Source organism: Oncorhynchus nerka, linkage group LG23 (assembly GCF_034236695.1).
Source record: "Oncorhynchus nerka isolate Pitt River linkage group LG23, Oner_Uvic_2.0, whole genome shotgun sequence".
Taxonomy (NCBI): Eukaryota; Metazoa; Chordata; class Actinopteri; order Salmoniformes; family Salmonidae; genus Oncorhynchus; species Oncorhynchus nerka.
The window spans coordinates 54,278,794-54,300,916 of record NC_088418.1 but is presented as its reverse complement, the minus strand read 5'-3'; the positions used below and the strand labels follow the sequence as shown (position 1 = coordinate 54,300,916).

The window sequence follows — 22,123 nt, the reverse complement described above, 5'->3', positions numbered from 1 at the left end:
ACTTACAGCCAAGAGGTTGTGGGTTTAATATCATCGATGTGTGCTATTGTATACATTTTTGCAACTCTCATTGTCAAAATTACAAAGAAAGTTTGAAGGAGTCTCTGGTTCTGGCATAAGGAGCCCACCCCATAAGAAGTTTGAACCCACAGCCACTAGGTCAGATAAGCCTATAGCTGCAGACACAAAATACTCTTTTGGTGCAGCATATCTTCAATCAAATGAGAAGCCCACCCTTCAAGCTTTAACTTACCTTCATATGGGCCTGCATAGTTACTTACCTGCACAGTACACCACCACCAACCCAATCACTCTACACATTTCACCTTCCCTTTATCTCATCCACCAGCTGGCTCTCTATACACCATCAATTTGAGCCTGGAGATGAGGTTAACCTTCCCTTAACCAGCACAGAACAGAAGTACATTACTAGCCAGTAAAGATGCTTCACTTTTTTTGTGGGTCAAATTTATTGAACAGAAGTTGTGGATCAGACACTTCTGAGGTACATGTGGTTGGCAGTGGTGGGGGTCAAAACAAACTGGAATCACACAGTTATCCACACAAACATCTTTTGATCATATAAAAAACAAACTCACTAAATAGGTACCTCACAAAATGCATTCCACTTAATCCAATACACTGACCCGAAATGTGCCAATTAGGTTGTAACTCAGAAGTAGGAAAAATAAGATACAAAATACATTTTATATAGCCGTCTCTTATTTAGCACTAGGTATATGAAATACCTGGTATTTGGTCCTTTACTTGGCCAACGACAGATCAGTGTAAACTGACGGAAGACAAGGAACTTCTGTTGTCTGAAGAGAGGAGGTGCCACGTGAATCTCCTGCCTCTCATCCAGGAAAAAAATCTAGAACCTATCAAAACGCATCAGAGTCAGATTTGATTCCACTAACTCCCTGAAAAACTGCTGAGTTGTGAGGTATTGTCCAATGAACCTGAGGTACAACAACATTTCAATGGTAGAATGCAGCAAGGAAACGACAGAACACCAGATAAATGGAAAGAGTAAAACATGCTATTTTAGAAAACTGCAGAAGGTACTTCCAGTCGAAGACGTGTCCCACTTTACCGCTCACCAGTTTACATACAGCAAGGAAAAAGCAAGGAAATAGGATACTTTAAAATTCATAATTTAGCAGCACAAGTGAATATCACAATTCTAAGATTGAAAAACAACAGGCTTAATAGCAGCAAGAAAAAGATATCAAAGATAAACAGATCCATTTAGTCTTTCATCACTTAAATCACTCAATTAATTTAAGTAATTAACACAAACAAAACTTTAAATGCTTACCCATATCTTTTCTCAGTTTATAGCAAATTGCGTTTCATGAGAGAAAGAAAATAGGTTTTAAATACTTTCTGCATTGGTGAACGTGGTTGCCAAAAGTAAAGAGCAAAGTTTTCTGCCAATAGGATTAAAGTCCGTATGTTATTTCTTTCCTCTCTGAAAAACAAGCTGAACTGTGGAGCAAAACAAAATACAAGAAAAACTATGAACCAGAAAAAAACATTGTGTAATCCTTTCTTAGGACCATCATATTGACTTGGATATGAAGCAGGCAAAAATAAAATTCAAGTTAAATGGATGTAATCAAATAATCAAGTCTAGATGTGATTTTTAATGCTTTTCTAGGTTTGCATTGCAATTGATTTGGTTCCATGTTGGTAAACCCTTCTCCTACTCATTGGTCAGGAAATTCCTTCTAGTCCTTGTGCATCACCCGAAGTGGGGATCCAGCCCAGAGAATATCAAATAACTTAAAATTAAAAAATAAAATTATAAAAAAATAAAACATTAGAAAACCCACCTACCCCATTTGATCACCATCCCCTTCAGCTTTTAAGGAACATGTTTTTAAAAGTGCATTTAGGTTGATCCAAGTCTTTGACCATGACTTAAATATCTAGTTGGATTTAACAGGAGGCCCTTACAGGAAATGTTCCAGCACACCAAACTGCTCCCTCGTGAACAACTCTTGACCTATCAGAATGACAACCGCCTGCAGCCCTTCCAATCAAGAACAGGCTTGTTCTGGTGTGCCACAAGAGCTTCCTACCATGTCTTCATCCATTTCCCCCTCATTTGAACTGTTTGCAAGTCCTTCATTTCATGGCACCAATCGTGCCGTCTCTAGTTCCATTCTCAAAACCTCCGTTTTTTTGCCATCTCCTCTCACTCTCCACTTTTGCCAAACTTTCACTGCTCTAAATGTTCCACACTCCCAACTCTACAAAACTTTTTTAACAATCCATCTGACACTAACAAACAACTGTAGTTTCATTCTCATCTCCAGACTAAGACCATCCTTCCAACATGCCGTCTCCCTTTCTCTAGTATTGGCTTTGTCTGACCCAGAACAAAAACATGCTTTCACGCCAACTTTACTGAAAGACTTAAAACAGTGCTCCCTGGTATAAAAAGGTATATATGATCCCCAATCATTTTCTAATAACATGCAGGAGTTTCTCAGAGCACACAACCCAATAACATATAACAAAAATAGCTTTGTTCAATTAGAAAGTAAATATTGGCTTGGTATTAACTTGGCAATGAAATCAAGACCTTAACAGCTGATAGTTGTTCTGTCCTTGCTCTCACCCTTAAGGGGCAGTATATACACACCCTCAGGACTCCTTACCTGTGTCTCTCTACCCCCTCTCGCTCCCTTTGTGTTCTGTGTGAGTGGGCCCAGCCCTCTCCTGGCCAGCATATAAGAGCATAAATAGGAAGCAGTGCTACAGATGCAGAGCTAAGCAGGCAGGAGATACCGCTCTCTTCATCCTGTACATTAGCTTCTCCTAAATAAAGGTGTATGAACACTGTGCAGAACCAAACCAGTACTTAATGTAATGCACAGTACAGGGGCTTCCTGTATTTGAAATTGAGGGAAACACCCAGCCACTGTGAAATTGATAAATGCTTACTAATGATTAACAATTATTATAATAATCATAAAACTAAATTATATTGAAATAATGATAACAATATCTAGAATAACAATAATTAAAATACAATAATATGAATAATACATGTTTTTGCTAGCTTTTTTAGAGTGAAAAACTACATTTTGTATTTTTATCAAGTAAAAAAACGAATATTTCTATATTTAATAATTCAATGATGCAAATCTATTCAAGTTTCCTTTCTGCAAACCTAAGGCACTATCACGTTTTCAAATACATTGGGTCTAAAAGAGCTTGTTTAATTCAGTATGGCACATATGTCAATATGTGACCAGCTAAATATAGATGGGAGCCACCCATTTTTTTTTTTTTAACCTATTCTCTATATTGTTTGTAAAAGTTCTTATCAGTTGATAATTCCAGCATAATGCTGTTGAGAGCTCATAGATTGCCAACCCAAACTTTGTGGGACCTCACAGGTTGACTTAACAAACAAGGGTGGGAACTCGTAGGTTGGTGTGACATTTAGTGGTGGGAGTTCATTGGTTGACTTGGTGTATGTGCTGGCAGCTCATTGCGAATGTTGTTATAGATCCCATAGATTGACAAAGCGACGTAATTGTTGGGAGCTCGCTGGTGGGCGTCACTCTTGTAGATGGTGGTGGTGGTGGTGGTGGTGGGGGGGGGGGTAGGCTCATAGGTTGACGTCGCGTACGTCTGTTGGGGTGCTGGAAACGTCTGTTGGGGTTCTGGATTGGTCTTGCTGCTCCATGGCCTTGCTGCCCGGTCTGCCTTGGGCCATCTGCCTCTGCTGCTGTTGCTCCTGCTGCAGGCTACTGGCCAACACCCTCTCTATCTGCTCCTGACACGCCTTCAGACAGTCCTGCAACAGACACAGAGAAGAGACATCAATACACTAACACCTCTACTTTAGGTGCTGTACACACACTCTTGATTGACCCCAGACACCTGTGGACGAACAGTTAACACTGTCATGCAGTTACACGTTCGACATCTGACTGTTATTGGAACAGCTTTGGTCACATGCATGGCAGGCCAGACCGGGAGGGTATTAGGAGTCTTGTGATAGGTGGTCGTGCCTGTTTCATGACCAGTCAGTCACTAGAACAATGGGTACCAGCGCACACAGACACCAGGCAGAGAGTGGCGACTCATTGGGCCCTTGAATCCTCCTAAACACACGTGAGGTGTGGGTAGAACATTCCTAATTGTCCTAAAGTCAATAATGGGCTAGACTTACAAGTGGTTACATAGTCCCTTTATAGTGCAACATTTTTGACCAAGGCCCATTGGGTTGTTGAGAGGAACACCGCAGCCCTGACACCAAAGAAACCTTTCTCATCACTCAGGACACAGCGGGTGAATCTCAAAAGTAATTGCCCTGATTCCGTGCATCCTCTCGTGGGAGGTCTGACTCTGGAGCCGAAAGCGCGGGCCCTAAAGAGCGCACACAGCTCGCAAAGAGGCCAACATTCCTTTGAAATGTACAGATAACTAAAACTTAAATGGGCCGCAGTTTTGGCGCCAGCGTTGCCATGGCCACATAATAACCACAGGTCTATCGAGAGCTGCTGGGTTGTTCCTCGTCTTAGACTGACTGTGGCCCCTGAGTCCCTGTGTGCTGCTGTACTGGCCTCAGGTTCCTTTGTGTAAGCCAAGAGCGCAGACTTACAGTGATAAAGAAATATCTTAGACAACAAAACAGCGATTTAGACTGTGGCGTAAAATTATAGATTCACATCTGCAGTATATATACATATACAGTGCCATCAGAAAGTATTCAGACCCCTTGACTTTTTCCACATTGTTACGTTACAGCCTTATTCTACAATGGGTTAAATAAATTAAAATCCTCAGCATTCTACACACAATACCCCATAATGACGAAGCGAAAACAGGTTATCTACCTACATAAGTATTCAGACCCTTTGCTATGAGACTCGAAATTTAGCTCAGGCGCATCCTGTTTCCATTGATCATCCTTGAGATGTTTCTACAACTTGATTGGATTCCACCTGTGGTACATTCAAAAGATTGGACATGATTTGGAAAGGCACACACCTGTCTATATAAGGGTCCATAGTTAACAGTGCATTACAGAGGAAAAACTAAGCCATGAGATCAAAGGAATTGTCTGTAGAGTTCCGAGACAGGATTGTGTCGAGGCACAGATCTGCGGAAGGTTACCGAAACAATTCTGCAGCATTGAAGGTCCCCAAGAACACAGTGGCCTCCATCATTCTTAAACGGAAGAAGTTTGGAACCACCAAAACTCTTTCTAGAGCTGACCGCCCAGCCAAACTGAGCAATAGGGGGAGAAGGGCCTTGGTCAGGGAGGTGACCAGGAACCCGATGGATACTCTGACAGAGCTCTAGAGTTCCTCTGTGGAGATTGGAGAACCTTCCAGAAGAACAACCATCTCTGCAACAGAGTGGCCAGATGGCAGCCACTTCTCAGTAAAAGGCACATGACAGCATGCTTGGAGTTTTCCAAAAGGCACCTAAACACTCTGACCATGAGAAACAAGACTCTCTGGTCTGATGAAACCAAGCGACAACTCTTTGGCTTGAATGCCAAGCGTCACATCTGGAGGAAACCTGGCACCATCCCTACAGTGAAGCATAGTGGTGGCAGCATCATGCTGTGGGGATGTTTTTTCAGCAGCAGGGACTGAGAGACTAGTCAGGATCAAGGCAAAGATGAACGGAGCAAAGTACAGAGAGATCCTTGATTGAAAACCTGCTCCAGAGCGCTCAGGATCGCAGACTGGGGCAAAGGTTCACCTACCAACAGGACAACAACCCTAAGCACACAGCCAAGACAATGCAGGAGTGGCTTAGGGACAAGTCTCTGAATGTTCTTGAGTGGCCCAGCCAGAGCCCGGACTTGAACCCGATCGAACATCTCTGGAGAGACCTGAAAATAGTTGTGCAGCAACGCTCCCCATCGAACCTGACAGAACTTGAGAGGATCTGCAGAGAAGAATGTGAGAAACTCTCCAAATACAGGTTGGCCAAGCTTGTAGCGTCAAACCAAAGAAGACACTAGGGTGTAATCGCTGTCAAAGGTGCTTTAAAAAGGACTGAGTAAAGGCTCTGAATACTTATGTAAATGTGATATTTCTGTTTAAAAATATATATATAAATTAGCAAACATTTCTAAAAACCTGTTTCTGCTTCGTCATTATGGGGTATTTTGTGTAGATTGATGATTTATTTTTTGAATCAATTTTAGAATAAGGCTGTAACCTAACAAAATGTGGAAGGCAAGGGGTCTGAATACTTTCCGAAGGCAGTGTGTGTGTGTGTATACACATTTACATACATACATAGTGGGGCAAAAAAGTATTTAGTCAGCCACCAATTGTGCAAGTTCTCCCACTTAAAAAGATGAGGCCTGTAATTTTCATCATAGGTACACTTCAACTATGACAGACAAAATGAGAAAGAAAATCCAATAAAATCACATTGCAGGATTTTTAATGAATGTATTTGCAAATTATGGTGGAAAGTAAGTATTTGGTCAATAACAAAAGTTTACCTCAATACTTTGTTATATACCCTTTGTTGGCAATGACAGAGATCAAACGTTTTCTGTAAGTCTTCACAAGGTTTTCACACACTGTTGCTGGTATTTTGGCCCATTCCTCCATGCAGATCTCCTCTAGAGCAGTGATGTTTTGGGGCTGTTGCTGGGCAACACGGACTTTCAACTCCCTCCAAAGATTTTCTATGGGGTTGAGATCTGGAGACTGGCTAGGCCACTCCAGGACCTTGAAATGCTTCTTACGAAGCCACTCCATTGCCCAGGTGGTGTGTTTGGGATCATTGTGATGCTGAAAGACCCAGCCACATTTCATCTTCAATGCCCTTGCTGATGAAAGGAGGTTTTCACTCAAAATCTCACGATACATGGCCCCATTCATTCTTTTCTTTACATGGATCAGTCGTCCTGGTCCCTTTGCAGAAAAACAGCCCCAAAGCATGATGTTTCCACCCCCATGCTTCACAGTAGGTATGGTGTTCTTTGGATGCAACTCAGCATTCTTTGTCCTCCAAACACGACGAGTTGAGTTTTTACCATCTGACCATATGACATTCTCCCAATCTTCTTCTGGATCATCCAAATGCTCTCTAGCAAACTTCAGACGGGCCTGGACATGTACAGGCTTAAGCAGGGTGACACGTCTGGCACTGCAGGATTTGAGTCCCTGGCGGCGTAGTGTGTTACTGATGGTAGGCTTTGTTACTTTGGTCCCAGCTCTCTGCAGGTCATTCACTAGGTCCCCCCCCGTGTGGTCCTGGGATTTTTTCTCACCGTTCTTGTGATCATTTTGACCCCACAGGGTGAGATCTTGCGTGGAGCCCCAGATCGAGGGAGATTATCAGTGGTCTTGTATGTCTTTCCCAATAATTGCTCCCACAGTTGATTTCTTCAAACCAAGCTGCTTACCTATTGCAGATTCAGTCTTCCCAGCTTGGTACAGGTCTACAATTTTGTTTCTGGTGTCCTTTGACAGCTCTTTGGTCTTGGCCATAGTGCAGTTTGGAGTGTGACTGTTTGAGGTTGTGGACAGGCGTCTTTTATACTGATACCAAGTTCAAACAGGTGCCATTAATACAGGTAAAGAGTGGAGGACAAGAGGAGCCTCTTAAAGAAGAAGTTACAGGTCTGTGAGAGCCAGAAATATTGCTTGTTTGTAGGTGACCAAATACTTATTTTCCACCATAATTTGCAAATAAATTCATTAAAAATCCTACAATGTGATTTTCTGGATTTTTTTCTCATTTTGTCTGTCATAGTTGAAGTGTACCTATGATGAAATTTACAGGCCTCTCCCATCTTTTTAAGTGGGAGAACTTGCACAATTGGTGGCTGACTCATTTTTTTTTTTGCCCCACTATACATACATATATACACATACATACATACATACATACATACATACATACATACATACATACATACATGCATACATACATGCATACATACATACATGCATACATACATACAGCAGTGGAGGCTGGTGGGAGGAGCTATAATAATGGCTGGAATGGAATAAATGGGACAGACTCAAAAATGTGGTTTCCATATGTTTGATACCGTTCCATTCATTTAATTCCAGCCATTACAATGAGCCCGTCCTCCTATAGCTCCTCCCACTAGCCTCCACTAATATATATGGTGTGAGAGCTCTCAATGCATGTCATCTTAAGGAGTTAGGAAATCTGTGTGTTTCTCATCTGCCATTTCGCCTGGAAAGATGGAGCCTCTGTTAGGCATAAGAGAAGAGTTAAAGTGGGAGCCATGCAAAGGAACTGCCTGCCTGCCTGTGTTCTACCACAAGAATGTGGGCCCTGGGTTCTAAGAAGACATTCCCTTGCCTCTGCTCTTTATAGCTGCAGTCTAGGTCCCGAGCCAAGACCCACAGGCTCTGACTCCATGAAAAGTAAATAGCTTCAATGTGCGACTACTGCAGGCATACTGTAGCATCGCTCTTGTTTACCAGGAAGATCTCCGTGCTCCAAGCCCAGGAACGTTGGTGAATAGCTAAGTCTAACAGGCAGCCAAAGAGGGTGTCGGTGCTCATTGTTGGAACACATGAAGTATTTTGTGCTATACGCTCGCCAACACTGATATTACCATCTCTTCAAAAGTTTCCCGCCATGCTCCTAAAATGTCTGCCATGTAGCACTTACCTAGCCTGATATCAGATCTGTTTGTGCTGTCTTGCTAACGCCTTGTCATTCATTGACATAACAAGGAATTGGCCAAACATTAAAAACAGACCTGGGATCAGGCTATAGACACTACTTACCACCTCTGTGTTGGTGATCTTGGCCAGCAGGTCAGTCAGACGGTCTCGACTCAGGGCCTGGTCTGATTGGTCCAGCTGCAGGCCGCAGATGGCCGCCCCCACGCTGCCCGTAGCGATCATGGAGGGGGGGTTCATAGCGAAGCTGAAATCTGAGGATAAGAGACAACGTGATCCGTCAGTCACCTGTCGGACATCAGTGAGTTCACAACAGTCAAGGGGTGACAAATCACAATCATAGTTGCACATTCAAGTCAAGGAGTAGTGAGGAAGCATTTAGAGGGGATATAATCTACAATATAAAGCTACGAACTGAGTTGAACTGTACTTTCCCACAGACTAACACAAGACGCACTATCAAGTCAAGATGTAGTCCAAATGAAGTAGCTGAGCATTTAAAGACGTTCAAACATCTTCATAATCTCTTAATATGAGCTTTTAAAGAGCTTAACCCAACTTTCCCACAGTCTAACACATGTCCAACATGGCCGTGGTGGAGCCTGTGTGTTTTCCCTCGCTCTGCCTCAGCTGTGATTAGGAAAACATAGCAGGAATCCTCCTACTCAGTGAGCAATGAGTTCCAGAAACTACTCCCTCTTGTCCTCCATCAACCAGGCCCAGAGCGCTCAGCGACAATAGCCCTGCCTGCTGGCGGGGGAGGGAGGAAGCAGGCCTGGAGGAAAGGAAACATCCCTAAAGTGGACTGGGTTTAGCTTTAGCTCCAGCTCTAGCCCAAGCACAGTCCAGCCAAGCACAGACCCTGGTCTCTGTGCTGTGGCCTTCTCTCTCTTTATAGAAAGAGGATGCGACTGATAGCTTTGGATCAACCCCAGGGAGTAGTCCAACCACTCTCGTCTCTTCAAGAGGCCAGCTGTGCAGAGGCCAGAGAGCTCCCCTGTCATGAGAACAACATTCAGAGCAGCACATAAACCCCCAAACATTTACATTATTGCTAAACCACAGCACTCTTTTTTTATTGTGGCTGTTTTGCGCTTGTGATATAAAACGGGCTGCTTATGAATAGTGGGGAGACCGCTGAAACACACCCAAATAAAAAAATGCAACACTAAAATGGCACTAAACAGCCACAGGGCATGAACCTCATTGAAGGAGCCTATGGCTTGAATACCATATTGTAGTAAACAAGGATTTATGGGCCAGATCGGATCAAAGAGACGCATGGCAGTAAATCTCAATACATCAAAGTGGACTTTTTTCCTAAGTTACATTTCCTCCCTCTAAAATTGTCTGACGTGAAAGATGTAATATATAGGAGAGAGAGAGAGCAGCAGCTAGATCAGGTCAGCTAGATCAGACTGTCTTATTACTGCAGTCCATTCAATCAGAACAAGGACATAGGAGGTAGGGCAGGTAGCCTAGTGGTTAGAGTTTTGGGGCAGTAAGCGAAAGGTTGCTAGATCGAATCCCTGAGCTGACAAGGTAAAAATCTGTCGTTCTGCCCCTGAACAAGGAAGTTAACCCACTGTTCCGAGGCGGTCACTGTGAATAAGAATTTGTTCTTAACTGACTTGCCTAGTTAAATAAAAGGTAAACAATACAGTAGGATAAAGGAAACAAACCCATTGGGATTCACCCTTAGAGTCTGACTAGGGGAGGAAGGAAGACCACTGGCTGCCAGTTCTGACTTATCAAACCTGGAAGGACCTCTGTGTGTGTGTTTGTTTTGAGAGAGCGAGAGAGAGCGAGAGACCCACAGCTGCTGTACCCTAGTCCACAGAGGAGAAGGTGGAAGGGGAGCCAAACAGCAGGCGAGGAGACTCATCCACCCACTGTCATCACAGGGAGAGGCTAACCTAAACAACACGCACTGAGAGGATTCTCCCAGCCTCCTTTAACTATACTATTAATTCCTTATATGCTCAAAGTGCTCTCGATACTGCTTGCATCTGCTTTTAGCAGCCGTTCTAATGTAAAGATGACCCCATTAGGCTACGTTCAGCGTTCCAGTGATGGGAAGAGACGTGGAGAGCAGCCATTGGATGGATGTGTGTTTGTGGTCCCTGCCCTTAGACTGCTGAGTAGAGGGTCAGATGAGTGCAATCAACAATGAGTCACAATGTCAGATAGATTGTTAACGAGAAAAAAGGCGAGACTATCCTATCAGGAAGCAGAAGTTCTCCTGAGGTAATTTCCTGTTATTACCTGTGGCACACAGGGCGATGAATGTCTGTGTGTGCTTGCGGACCACAGATAGCTTATCTTTGGGCAGGGGCAGTCTGTGCAGGATGTGATCCACAAAGTCGTTTGGGATGACTGCCGCCATGTTCCACTTCAACTTCCCTAGGACCACCAACTCCCACTCCTAGAGGACAGAGAGAGAAGGAAGAAAACAAAGCATGAGAAGAATTGTAATGTCTTGTGGATCATTATTATGCATTCACCACTTTACTCAGCCTTACTGTCAACAAATGCATGAGCTGGGTTTATAAGCTGCTGACACTTTATAGGGTATTAGTGCTAAACGTTTTAAATGTTTTTTAAACTACTAATTGTCTATTCAATTATTAGAATGCCATTTGTTTTTTCTCCTTTTTCTGTGAGCTCAATGGGCACATCATCCAGTTTCTCTAGAGATAAATCATATTGAGCCTGAACTGTGCGATGTAGTAGGGTGTTGTCGTTTCCAACAGGCCAATATTCTATATAGTTTAGCGAAGTAATTAACTACAATAACCATAATCTATTGCGCATCTACTTGTCCGGTCTGGGTTTATTTTACGCCTGCTACGGAAGAGAGATCAATGCACGATGAGGTGATATAGAGAGCAGCTGTTGCTTCGCAAGGAATCTACCTGAAAATAGATTGATTGTATTCAGCAGTAATAAAAATATGCCTTATTTACATTGAAGCACTACTAAAATAGTGATTTTGTCAGACAATAGGCAGCAGCTCTACAGAGATGAGATGACTTGGAATGAAATAATAGTCCTCAAATAAAACAAGTGTAATATACACAACTGAAATACTTTATTAAAAGTCAAATGTGAAATGATGGTTAAGTGATAAGCAGTAATGGGGAGTCACTACCATCATGGGACTTTTAATGGTTTTTTTCTGTTGCACTATAGGGTATTGAGGGGATGTGTGTTGATCCTGTTCCTCTTCTGTTTGCCATGAAATACCATGCATACCAACAAGTCCGTCTCAATTCAGAGGAGATATCATTCAACACCAAAGCAACATTTTCCTTGACACTCTCTCTCGTTCTGCATGGTTCTCCCATTACTCTTCATGTGACGCGTCGAGCCTCGCCACTGGTTCCAGCCAGACAGCAGCATCACAGCCACAGTTGCTTCCTTCCTGTCACAAGCCTTAGCTAGCGTCTTTGGTCTGCACCACCCGTGTTGGTTAGCACGCTGCGGGGAGCTTTCATGTTAAAAGCAGCCTCACCCCAAGGGGAAAAGGAAAGGAACAAAACAGCCAATGTGATAAATTCAGCTGACCCCCCCCCCCCCCCCCCCCCCGACTGGTTTCCTCTTTTGAAATGATGGGTCAACCCGAGATGGAGACTGTGGCAGGGAACGCCCATGTTTACTGAAACCCCTCTGTTAGCGTGGACAGGGACAGGCCCCTCTCTGAGCGGCTCTCTCAGATTATAGGGGCAGCCCAGAACAAGAGTCAGCCATACAGCGGGACTTCATTAATCTATATGTGTTCCCTACCAGCGCAGCGCCACACATGCAAACGATTAACCTATGGTAAGACCGTGGAGAATGTTGACTGAAGATGTGCAGGGAGGTCTGTCCTATTGTCACTGCTGCGCTCACTTCCTGGACAGCTGCCCTTGCTAGAAAACCCCTGAATTCCCCTCTCTCAGCTGATGCACCAGCAGTGGCTCATTGACAAAGAATCTCAATTTCACCATCCTGGTCCCAGGTCTGTTTGTGCCGTCTAGCATGAGTTGGCATTACTGTGACCTTAGGAATTGGCAAGACAGCACAAACACATCTGGGACCAGCCTCTACCTATAAGTTTCCATTCACTTTTTCCTAGGAAACCTCGAGCACAGGGGTTGTGTGATGATGTAACCCCGGCAGCTGGACAGCAGAGGAGAAGAGGACACAGTCCTATAGCTCTCCTATGGTGATTCATATTTGGACACTTGAGCAACATGGGTGGGACATGCCATGGGGGGGGGGGGGTTCACAGGAATAACCTGTGAATAACAGTCCCCTAAGAGAGACCAATCGTTCAATTAACAGAAAGTGGTCAGGAAAACACAGTTGGATATTATGAAACTAATGTATATAAACTTCCTCAGCCAGTGGATATTAATATAACCCTTGTGGATTTATGCACGACTGTTCCTTTCTACAAATGATTAATCCACAATGTTTGAAATGTTGAAATCCTTCTACCACAAGACAAACTGGATAACTGCCACTAGGTGGCAACACAGGCCACTTTAGCTCAGACCTGATCAGGCACTCTCCTCATGCATGCATAGGCCCACTGTATGGCCAAGGAATGAATCAGTCTCCAGAACTGTACACTGATATATTTAACCAAATATGGTTAAACAAAAACTTTAATATTGTACAATTATTGGGCTATACACGAATGTATGATGTTTTAATTGCATACTTTTCCATGCATTAAGAGAAAACAATAGTTTCTTACCAGCAGCTCCCTTGGTGTGATGGAGTTGTCTGTGTACATGCACAGCTTTTCTGCAGTTAATGGACGACTCTCCTTTAACTTTGTTGCAAGGAGCATGCATACAGCTCCTAGAAGTTGCAAATAACACTTTCTAGTGGGCGCCACCGCTAAAAATCTGTCCAAATAATTAATAGCCAAGGGGAAAACGTCTTCCTCACTCTTCTCCTCTTCACAAACCTGGTGGGAGATAATATTATTATATTAGGCCTAATATTTTTTATTACTCTATCAATATTTACATTCATGTCTGCAGAAATCCCATTTCAATATTTGCATGATGGGGAAACCAAATGTTGTCGATATTCATTCAGTGGATCCGCATTAAAAGCTTAAATATCAAAGTATATCAAAGAGCTCTCATTCGTTATAGCCTGTAGCGGAAGTCGTGCCCAAACACCCACGCAGCTCACTTCGCCATGTCCGTCATATTTTCAAAAAATAATTACAAATATAAATAAATTAGCTACAGCAGGAAAATTGTATGCGTAATGTTCACAAGCCATTCATAAACCATTCCCGAAAATTGAGAAAGTAAATTGTCCTTGATTAAAGTTTATAATGGCAAAAACTAAAGTAGCCTGTGCGTGCTTGCTATTTTGAGGCAGCAAGAAGTGAAAATATTTTTTTCAAAAAAATTGTCATAATTATTTAGAACGGACAAATTGTATAGATTCAACATGAAAATGAAGCTTAGAATGTCTTCTTTCATTTAACTGATTCCATAACCGATACAATCCAATATTATTGACATTCAGCGAACTTAAATGTATGGTGATGACTTTAGCTAGCCTGGTGGAACTTCCCAGGTACCACATGCCCTGCATGGGTCATGTCTCAGTGAATTAAATTGTAAAAATTCGGCAACATGTCAGCTCTCAAAACAACCATGCTATGAAACTTTAATAAACCATCTGAATAAATAGACAAACGTATTACAGTTATTAGAACATGCTCCTATGTGCAACATGCAACATTCTTACACAAAACACACACACCCTTGTAGGCTCATTTGTTTTAGATAAATCAAATCATACTATACACAGCACACTTATTAGAGTGAGAGATATACACTCAAACAATATACCTGACTAATGCACAAATGCATTGAAAACAGCACAATACCTGACCAATGCACATGTAGGCTAAAAACGCTCACAAACCTCGTGCATCCATCCTGCAACCATTCGCCTCATATGTGGCTGAATGTCCTTCTGGACACATTTAAAATACGAACATTGCGGTAGAAACCTGTCTTCTATGGTTAGCAGACTTTGCAATACTCTGTCGTCATAGAGAATGTTGGGGTCAATTTGGGCAAGCACGACTTTGTCCTCGAAGCAAAGAAGTTCCATGGTTCGGTTCTTTCCTTTGCAGAAAAAATAAATAACGTCAAAACAGTAGTGGGGACAGTGTAAAACAGCTGGAGAAGAAGGCTATTCGGGAGGAAGCATGGGTGAGACTGCAGGGTTTATTCCAGCGTAGTCCTGCCTCTCGATAGCCTGTTTCCTCTCAGCCCTGGGCTTTAGGCTACTTGCCGCTTATTGAAGTCTGAATAAACGCAGGGTAGTCTATTGGCTATGATGCAAGCATATCTCATTCTGCACAATAGTTGGCTAGGCTATAGTGACAGAGCAAACGCTTGTTGTACAATCTATCTTTTGCTGTGTTGCTAGAAGCAGGAACCGGATGAATGCCACCTCACTCGTTTTACTTGTCCCTCTCCCCACCCCAACTCCGGTCTCACACATGCGCTGATGCAGTGAAATCGAACATTAGGCTAAAGAAATGTCAGACATTAACCTAATCGATCACAGTAGCATTGTGAGGTTTCTGTATCTCTTACATCTTAGTTTGTCATATTTAACCAGGCTACTGCTTCTACTACGGCTAACGAATATGACTAGGCTATTCTTAATTGGCACTTAATGTGTTAATTATCAAGAGCTTGGAATCTAGCAAACTAAACTGCAAGTTTTTCTTTAGTTCAACTAACTCAATGTTTACAGAACAGTATCCTATACTGTTGAAAAAGGAACTAAAAACCATTGAGCTGAAAAAGCAACATCTTACTGGGATGATTACACACATTTCCTCCTTCACAACCATTACCAAAAATAACTAAATTAAATATGCCACATATTCTGAGTTTTTGTGAGAACAGAATGCGCAGAAAGAGAGGGGGAATTGTCTCTATGGGAATGTCAAGGTTAGTTGGATTAGTTTTACTTCAAAGAGGACAGGCTGAAACCATTCAGTTTGCATTCCACTTTCAGGTCAGACAGATATGCAATTAATATAGACCTATGGGGGAACAAGCTAAATAACTCAGTTATGGTGTGCATGAGTCTCAGCTGGAGACCAAATGGAACCCTGGCTGCCATGTTCATACCAGGCAGCATAATCCAAACCTTGGGGGAAACGGAGGTGTCAGACAGATAAAGCTCCCTTTGCTCAGTGCTGCTGTGTGTGCATGTGTCTAAAGATAACACGTGTCAGCCACTATCACACAGTCCAAGTCGCACAGAGGTAACAGAGACTGGGCAGAGCCCTGGGAAAACGTGGAGGAGCGTGAAATCACCTTGATCCAAAGATTCCTGCTGCATACCAGCCCACTGAACCCATTAGAGCAGGGGCTCCGAGACTTACAGGCCCTCAGATCAGAACAGATCACAGGATGTCACCAGGGTCAGAGAAAGACGAGTACACACACACACACACACACACACACACACACACACACACACACACACTGGGGAGAGAAAGATAGTGGGGTAAAGAAAGATATTAGCTAATCCCTGAAATTGTTCTGAAGGTCAACGTCATTATGTTAAGAATGATGTGTGATCGAGTGAGTAATACAAGCAAAACAGGTAAATAAATTCCACCATGAAGTGTCAGTTAACTGCCAAACCTGCTTATAGAGTGCCCACATAGCCAGGGCCCAGAGTTTTTCATGACAGCCTGACCCTCAGGGACAACTCAGAGCATCACGATGGCACATGAAGAGGCACAAAGTGTATTTTAATTTATTTGCAGCAGAGAGGAGCATTCCAGGCTGGAATGCCTGTGTGTGAACAGTCAGTGGTGAGAACCTCTATCAGAGCTGGAGAGTGGTTCTGGAAGCCAATGAGGGTAAGAACCTCTCTCAGAGCTGTAGAGTGGCACTTGGAGCCAATGAGGGTAAGAACCTCTCTCAGAGCTGTAGAGTGGCACTTGGAGCCAATGAGGGTAAGAACCTCTCTCAGAGCTGTAGAGTGGCACTTGGAGCCAATGAGGGTAAGAACCTTTCTCAGAGCTGTAGAGTGGCACTTGGAGCCAATGAGGGTAAGAACCTCTCTCAGAGCTGGCGAGTGGTTCTGGAAGCCAATGAGGGTAAGAACCTTTCTCAGAGCTGTAGAGTGGCACTTGGAGCCAATGAGGGTAAGAACCTCTCTCAGAGCTGGAGAGTGGTTCTGGAAGCCAATGAGGGTAAGAACCTCTCTCAGAGCTGGAGAGTGTTTCTGGAAGCCAATGAGGGTAAGAACCTCTCTCAGAGCTGTAGAGTGGTTCTGGAAGCCAATGAGGGTAAGAATCTCTCTCAGTGCTGTAGAGTGGTACTGGAAGCCAATGGGGGTAAGAACATCTCTCAGAGCTGTAGAGTGGTACTGGAAGCCAATGCGGTAAGAACCTCTCTCAGAGCTGTAGAGTGGTACTGGGAGTCAATGCGGTAAGAACCTCTCTCAGAGCTGTAGAGTAGTACTGGGAGCCAATGCTGTGAGATAATTACATTACAGATATTGGGTAATGGACATGACGAGCACAGCTTCAAGGTTTGTGTGTGGTAATGGGGTTAACACACTCAATAGAGTTATGTATGTGTAGGGTAGTCAGCATTTTACATAAGAGACTCCCATCACTCCTAAGGTTCTTCTCCAGAGCAAAGTAAACCTATGAAGAAGCCAGTGAATGCGGAAAAGCTGACCTGGCACAGAATAAAAACCATAGAGCAAAAGGCATGTGGGTTGGCCTGACTGCAGCCTAAGTCATTCCTTTCAATTTGAGTCCTGTTGAAGACTGAGGGAAGATAATAAAATATTTACATAGACAGACACACAGACGTAGTCTATGCAGACATGCATAAACAGTTCAATTTAGTCTCAGACGAGCTAGAGAGAAATGAAAGGAAAGAACTATACATTCAGAACAGGAAAAGGAGGGGTGTTTCCCACATTGTGCATTGAGAGAATCTCAGTGAAACTGAAAGCTCTTATACAAAACCCAATGGCAACATTTAAGAAGACAACGTTGAGATAGTAAGCACTTCCGTGTTTGTCTTTGGTCTTGAACACAGACCTGAGTCAGTGGCTCTATCCAACCTTCTCTCAGCCCCTCCTATATACAACTATCCCTCTATTTCTCTCTCCCTCTAGCTCTCTCTCTGACGTCCATCAGCTTGTGTCTCTATCTTGTAAACAGCATCGCTTCGAGAACATTAGCCTACTCTGTCCCTTCCATACACTCAGGAGTGAGTTGGGAGGCAGGTAGCCTTGTGGTTAGAGCATTGGGCCAGTAACCGAAAGGGTGCTAGATCGAATCCCCGAGCTGACAAGGTACAAATCTGTTATTCTGCCCCTGAACAAGGCAGTTAACCCACTGTTCCTAGGCAGTCATTGTGAATAAGAATGTGTTCTTAACTGACTTGCCTAGTAAAATATAAAAAAGAGAGAGGGTGCAAAAGGAGGAAGAGGGGAGCTTGAATTAAGTCATGAGCAGCTAGTAAAATAGGTTGGATTTTTACTGGGTGAGATCACATCCTCTCCTCTCCTCTGAACAGAGAACAAAACTCATCCTCTGACGCCTGGAGGAGCGCACTCTGCCCAGCCTGAGACGGGGTCTTTGTATGTCAACCTGTTCATACAGTGTGTAGGCTATGAGCGAGTGAAGTAGCTTCTGTGAATGCCCTACTTGGTAGAGGGATTCTGCGTTATGTAACTAACCAGCCTGAGGCTGAGCCCCCCCTCCCCCTCCCGTGCTGCTCAGTCTGTCAGCTTTACAGTCAGTTCACAGGAGGTTGGTGGCACCCAAATTGGGGAGGACGGGCTTGTGGTAATGGCTGGAGCGGAATTAGTGCAACGGTGTCAACTAAATCAAACACAGTTTCCATGTGTTTGATGCCATTCCATTCGCTCCATTCCAGCCATTATTATGAGCCATCCTCCCCTCATCAGCCTCCACTGAGTCAGTTCCCTTCCTCGCCCTCCGGTTGCCTCTCCTCTCCTCACATCACAGACATCTCAAGGCAGTGAAGAAGGGAAGCGGTCTGAGTGGGAGCCAATAGGCAGTGGGCTGCCTGTCACAAGTGGACTGGGTCTCTGCGGTCAAAGATCAGGGGAAGGGAGAACACAAACAAAAAATATTCCGGTGAGGGAGCTCCTGTCAGCAGCAGCGTCGGCTGGTGCTTTCTGAATGGGGAGGATGCTGTATTTGGTTGTGCTGGGCTGAGGGGGTGTGTCCTTGCGACCACCAGCATCCTCTTTAAAGGCTGATTCATCAGGGACAGGATGTCCAACAGGAAGACAGGCCCAGGGGGCAGATAGACCAACAGAGTAGCTGGTGCGATACAGTATCCTCGTCCCAAACAAGTTCTGTACAAACGGATGATTGCTGTTGTTCTGTAGCCTGTTGAAAACATGGTGTGTTAATCAGTGGCGAGCAGTTTCCAGTAAAACATTTTCAGAGAAGTTTATTTTAAAGCGCTGACCCCACTTGTCTCCAAATAACATTGCTTTCTTTGTCTCTGTGACTTCCCTCCGTCTTTGCAACATTTCCTCCCCAGCACACTTACATTTCCCTCCAGAGAGAAAGGAGGAAATGGGGCCATAGCTCGCATGGCTGAAGAAAGTGCTTTGAAAACTGCTATAGCAAGGTGATTCGACTCCCTATAAATCACTAGCAGGGGAGGGTAGACTCCTGGGTCTGCTCTGGGGGCCTTGTTCCTTTCCTGTGTGTGATGCATGCTAACCATGGGCCTTATATTCCTATACCAGGCACAAAGAGAACTCTGTGAGAGAATAGCCATCTCAGCTCACATCTTAATTCACCTTATTGGCCTCATTGCTTGATTAGATTGAGGGAGGACGCAGGATGAGAGAGCTCCCCTGTCGCCAGACTCAGCCATTCAACAGGACGATGGAAGTCATCGTGCAGCCCAAAGTGGGACTTGGATTCCATCCAGCCAGACCAGGGTTGAAATAATTACCATATTTCAAATACTTTATCTGTGCTTGATTGAGCTTGCCTGGCTTACTGGACCAATAGAAAAATCCCCAAAAGTGCAAACCCCGCTCACCTGGCACTCCAGCAAAGCTAAAGCAAACGCCCAACAAATTTGAAAAACGTCATATAGTATTTGAACCCAGGTCTGGAGCAAGCATGGAGTGTTATCCTCAAACACAGCAATATCCTGGGGACACTGCTGGGCTTCAAGCAATTCAAGGGAAAAAGCCATCCATGTCTGTGAGGTACAGTAAGTCTTTCTGACTGATTTCCCAACATATTTCTCTCAAAGTGAAAAGCCATTCTAGGAACCTTGGCTGGGTCTAGTACAATCTTGTAGCACAGGCTTGGTTAGCGCACTCAGGGACCATAGGGTGGGGGCGGTATGGCCAATCGCCCAGAGATGGCTGTGGCCACTACGGTCCCAAACCGCTCACCACAAACCAGTCCAGCAGCAGAGACCGGCAATTAACAAAGCAAACAAACAAACAGTCTCACATTACGATGGTAATTTAAAAAAAATCCCAACAAGATTGCATAATCTTACATTCCAAATAGCCTAGAGAAGATCTGAGATAAGCACCAGGCATACCAGCCTTATCACCTTATCTGCAGGAAATGCCATAATATGAATTAGAGTGGTGAGGTCGGTGTGACCGGCAGTGACCATTCCCCATGCTACCCCCCATCCCCTGGGACACGGCCTGGATTTGATCCTGTGATTTCTTTCCTGGCGTGGAGGACCAGGGAGGCAGAGGAGGCTGACCTGACCAGGGTGGGACCAGTATTGCGGTGGTCTGCCTGGGATCAGAGCGTGGTCCATCAGGCTGGTATGTCAGTGCTCTGTACCCACCAGGGCATTCCTTTGGACCAAGCCAAAGAATTTCACATACTGCACACTGCAATAATCTAATCTCAAAACTCAATTGGAGAAATATGAGATCCATGAATGGATTGGAGCCAGTGTTGATTGCTCAATAATGTGGTGTTGTAATAAGTCATGTCTTTTTTCTTCTTCTGTTCCTCCTCCTCCAAATTACACTGAAAATATGTTTAATTGTTCTCCCATAATTCCCTGTCCGTCCGTTCAGAAGTATGGTCACTGTTTTCCCATGTCTTTTTTCCCATGACACATTACTTTGGGAGCCTAAATTCAGTTCGACAGGCTGGATCTTTATTTAGCAAGAGGGCAATAAGCACTTTCTTTCTCCACAGTGAAAACCAGTTGAAATACAAACCTGGATAAGAAACTAATAGAACCTGATACTGGTGTTGTCACATACAAAGTTAGAGACACCCAAGAAATGGGAGGTGTATCAGAGCAGGCTGATGATGGCATTATGAAGGGACCAATCATAAAGCAGGGTTATGATGTCATTATGAACAAACAATCAGAGAGCAGGGTTCTGTAAGGGATAATCAACGAGAGGCTATGCATATTATAGAACAAAATTAACTCCATGGATGGTGTGTTCCACATCGTGCTAGCGGAGTGGAACTGACCCTCCACGGAGTTGCATTGTTTCAAGTTGATTATCGCTTTTATACCATGGCTATAATTTAACACATTTGCCTCTAGAAATGTGTCCATTTGCAGGTAGAAATGTGTAAAACATCCACTGAAGTAGAAAGCAAGTTTACTAAATAGCTACAGTAGTTTTCTTGGTAACCAAACAAACAGACTTGCTAGTCTAGCTAACCAAACCATCAGTGCTAGCTTGCTATTATGAAAATCGAATTCAACAATGCCAATAATATTTTCAATTCGACTTTTACTTTCAAAAGCAGCACAAACATAAAACATATAAGAATGAACTATAGCCATTGAATTCTACCGTGCTAATACCAGAGTTCTAAGGAAATAATGCAAGCTCTCGAATACCCTTCCAGTGTAACGGCTTTCTTCTATGGACGAAGGAGAGGACCAAAGCGCAGCGTGGTTAGTGTTCATCATGTTTAATAAAGACGATAAACGTGAACACTACAAAATACAAATGTGAAAAAACCAAAACAGTTCGTTCTGGTGTAGACACACAAAGACAGAAGACAACCACCCACAAAACCCAACACAAAACAGGCTACCTAAATATGGTTCCCAATCAGAGTCAATGACTAACAGCTGCCTCTGATTGAGAACCATATCAGGCCAAACATAGAAACGGGAAAACTAGACACACAACGTAGAATGCCCACTCAGCTCACGTCCTGACCAACACTAAAACAAAGAAAACACAAAAGAACTATGGTCAGAACGTGACATCCAGCCCATCAGAAAAGAGTATTCAACAACGCCACAGTATAAGACAATGTGTATAATGTAAAATTGACCCCTTATTATTACATCATCATAACTCTGCTTTCTGATTAGTGCATCATAATGACATTGTCATAACCCTGCTCTCTGATTTGTCCTTTC

General features: G+C 43.7%; 1 protein-coding gene across 1 annotated transcript; it reads right to left on the bottom strand.

The window, feature by feature from the left end:
• Positions 1 to 437: 437 nt before the first annotated feature.
• On the bottom strand, positions 438 to 15,166 carry LOC115107053 (G1/S-specific cyclin-D2-like). The gene is made up of 5 exons (XM_029630415.2): positions 14,613 to 15,166; positions 13,414 to 13,629; positions 10,935 to 11,094; positions 8,775 to 8,923; positions 438 to 3,817 (listed from the first exon to the last, which is right to left on the bottom strand). The coding sequence occupies exons 1-5, from the start codon at positions 14,802 to 14,804 to the stop codon at positions 3,629 to 3,631; spliced, it is 906 nt and encodes a 301-aa protein (XP_029486275.1). The 5' UTR covers positions 14,805 to 15,166; the 3' UTR covers positions 438 to 3,628.
• Positions 15,167 to 22,123: the final 6,957 nt, after the last annotated feature.

Excerpts from the sequence above, each read along its gene's own strand:
- LOC115107053 (XM_029630415.2), bottom strand. The coding sequence starts at position 14,804 with ATGGAACTTCTTTGCTTCGAGGACAAAGTCGTGCTTGCCCAAATTGAC. Across the intron at positions 11,095-13,413 it reads TCACACCAAGGGAGCTGCTG|GAGTGGGAGTTGGTGGTCCT; the intron begins GTAAGAAACTAT and ends TCTGTCCTCTAG. Across the intron at positions 8,924-10,934 it reads CATCGCCCTGTGTGCCACAG|ATTTCAGCTTCGCTATGAAC; the intron begins GTAATAACAGGA and ends TCTTATCCTCAG.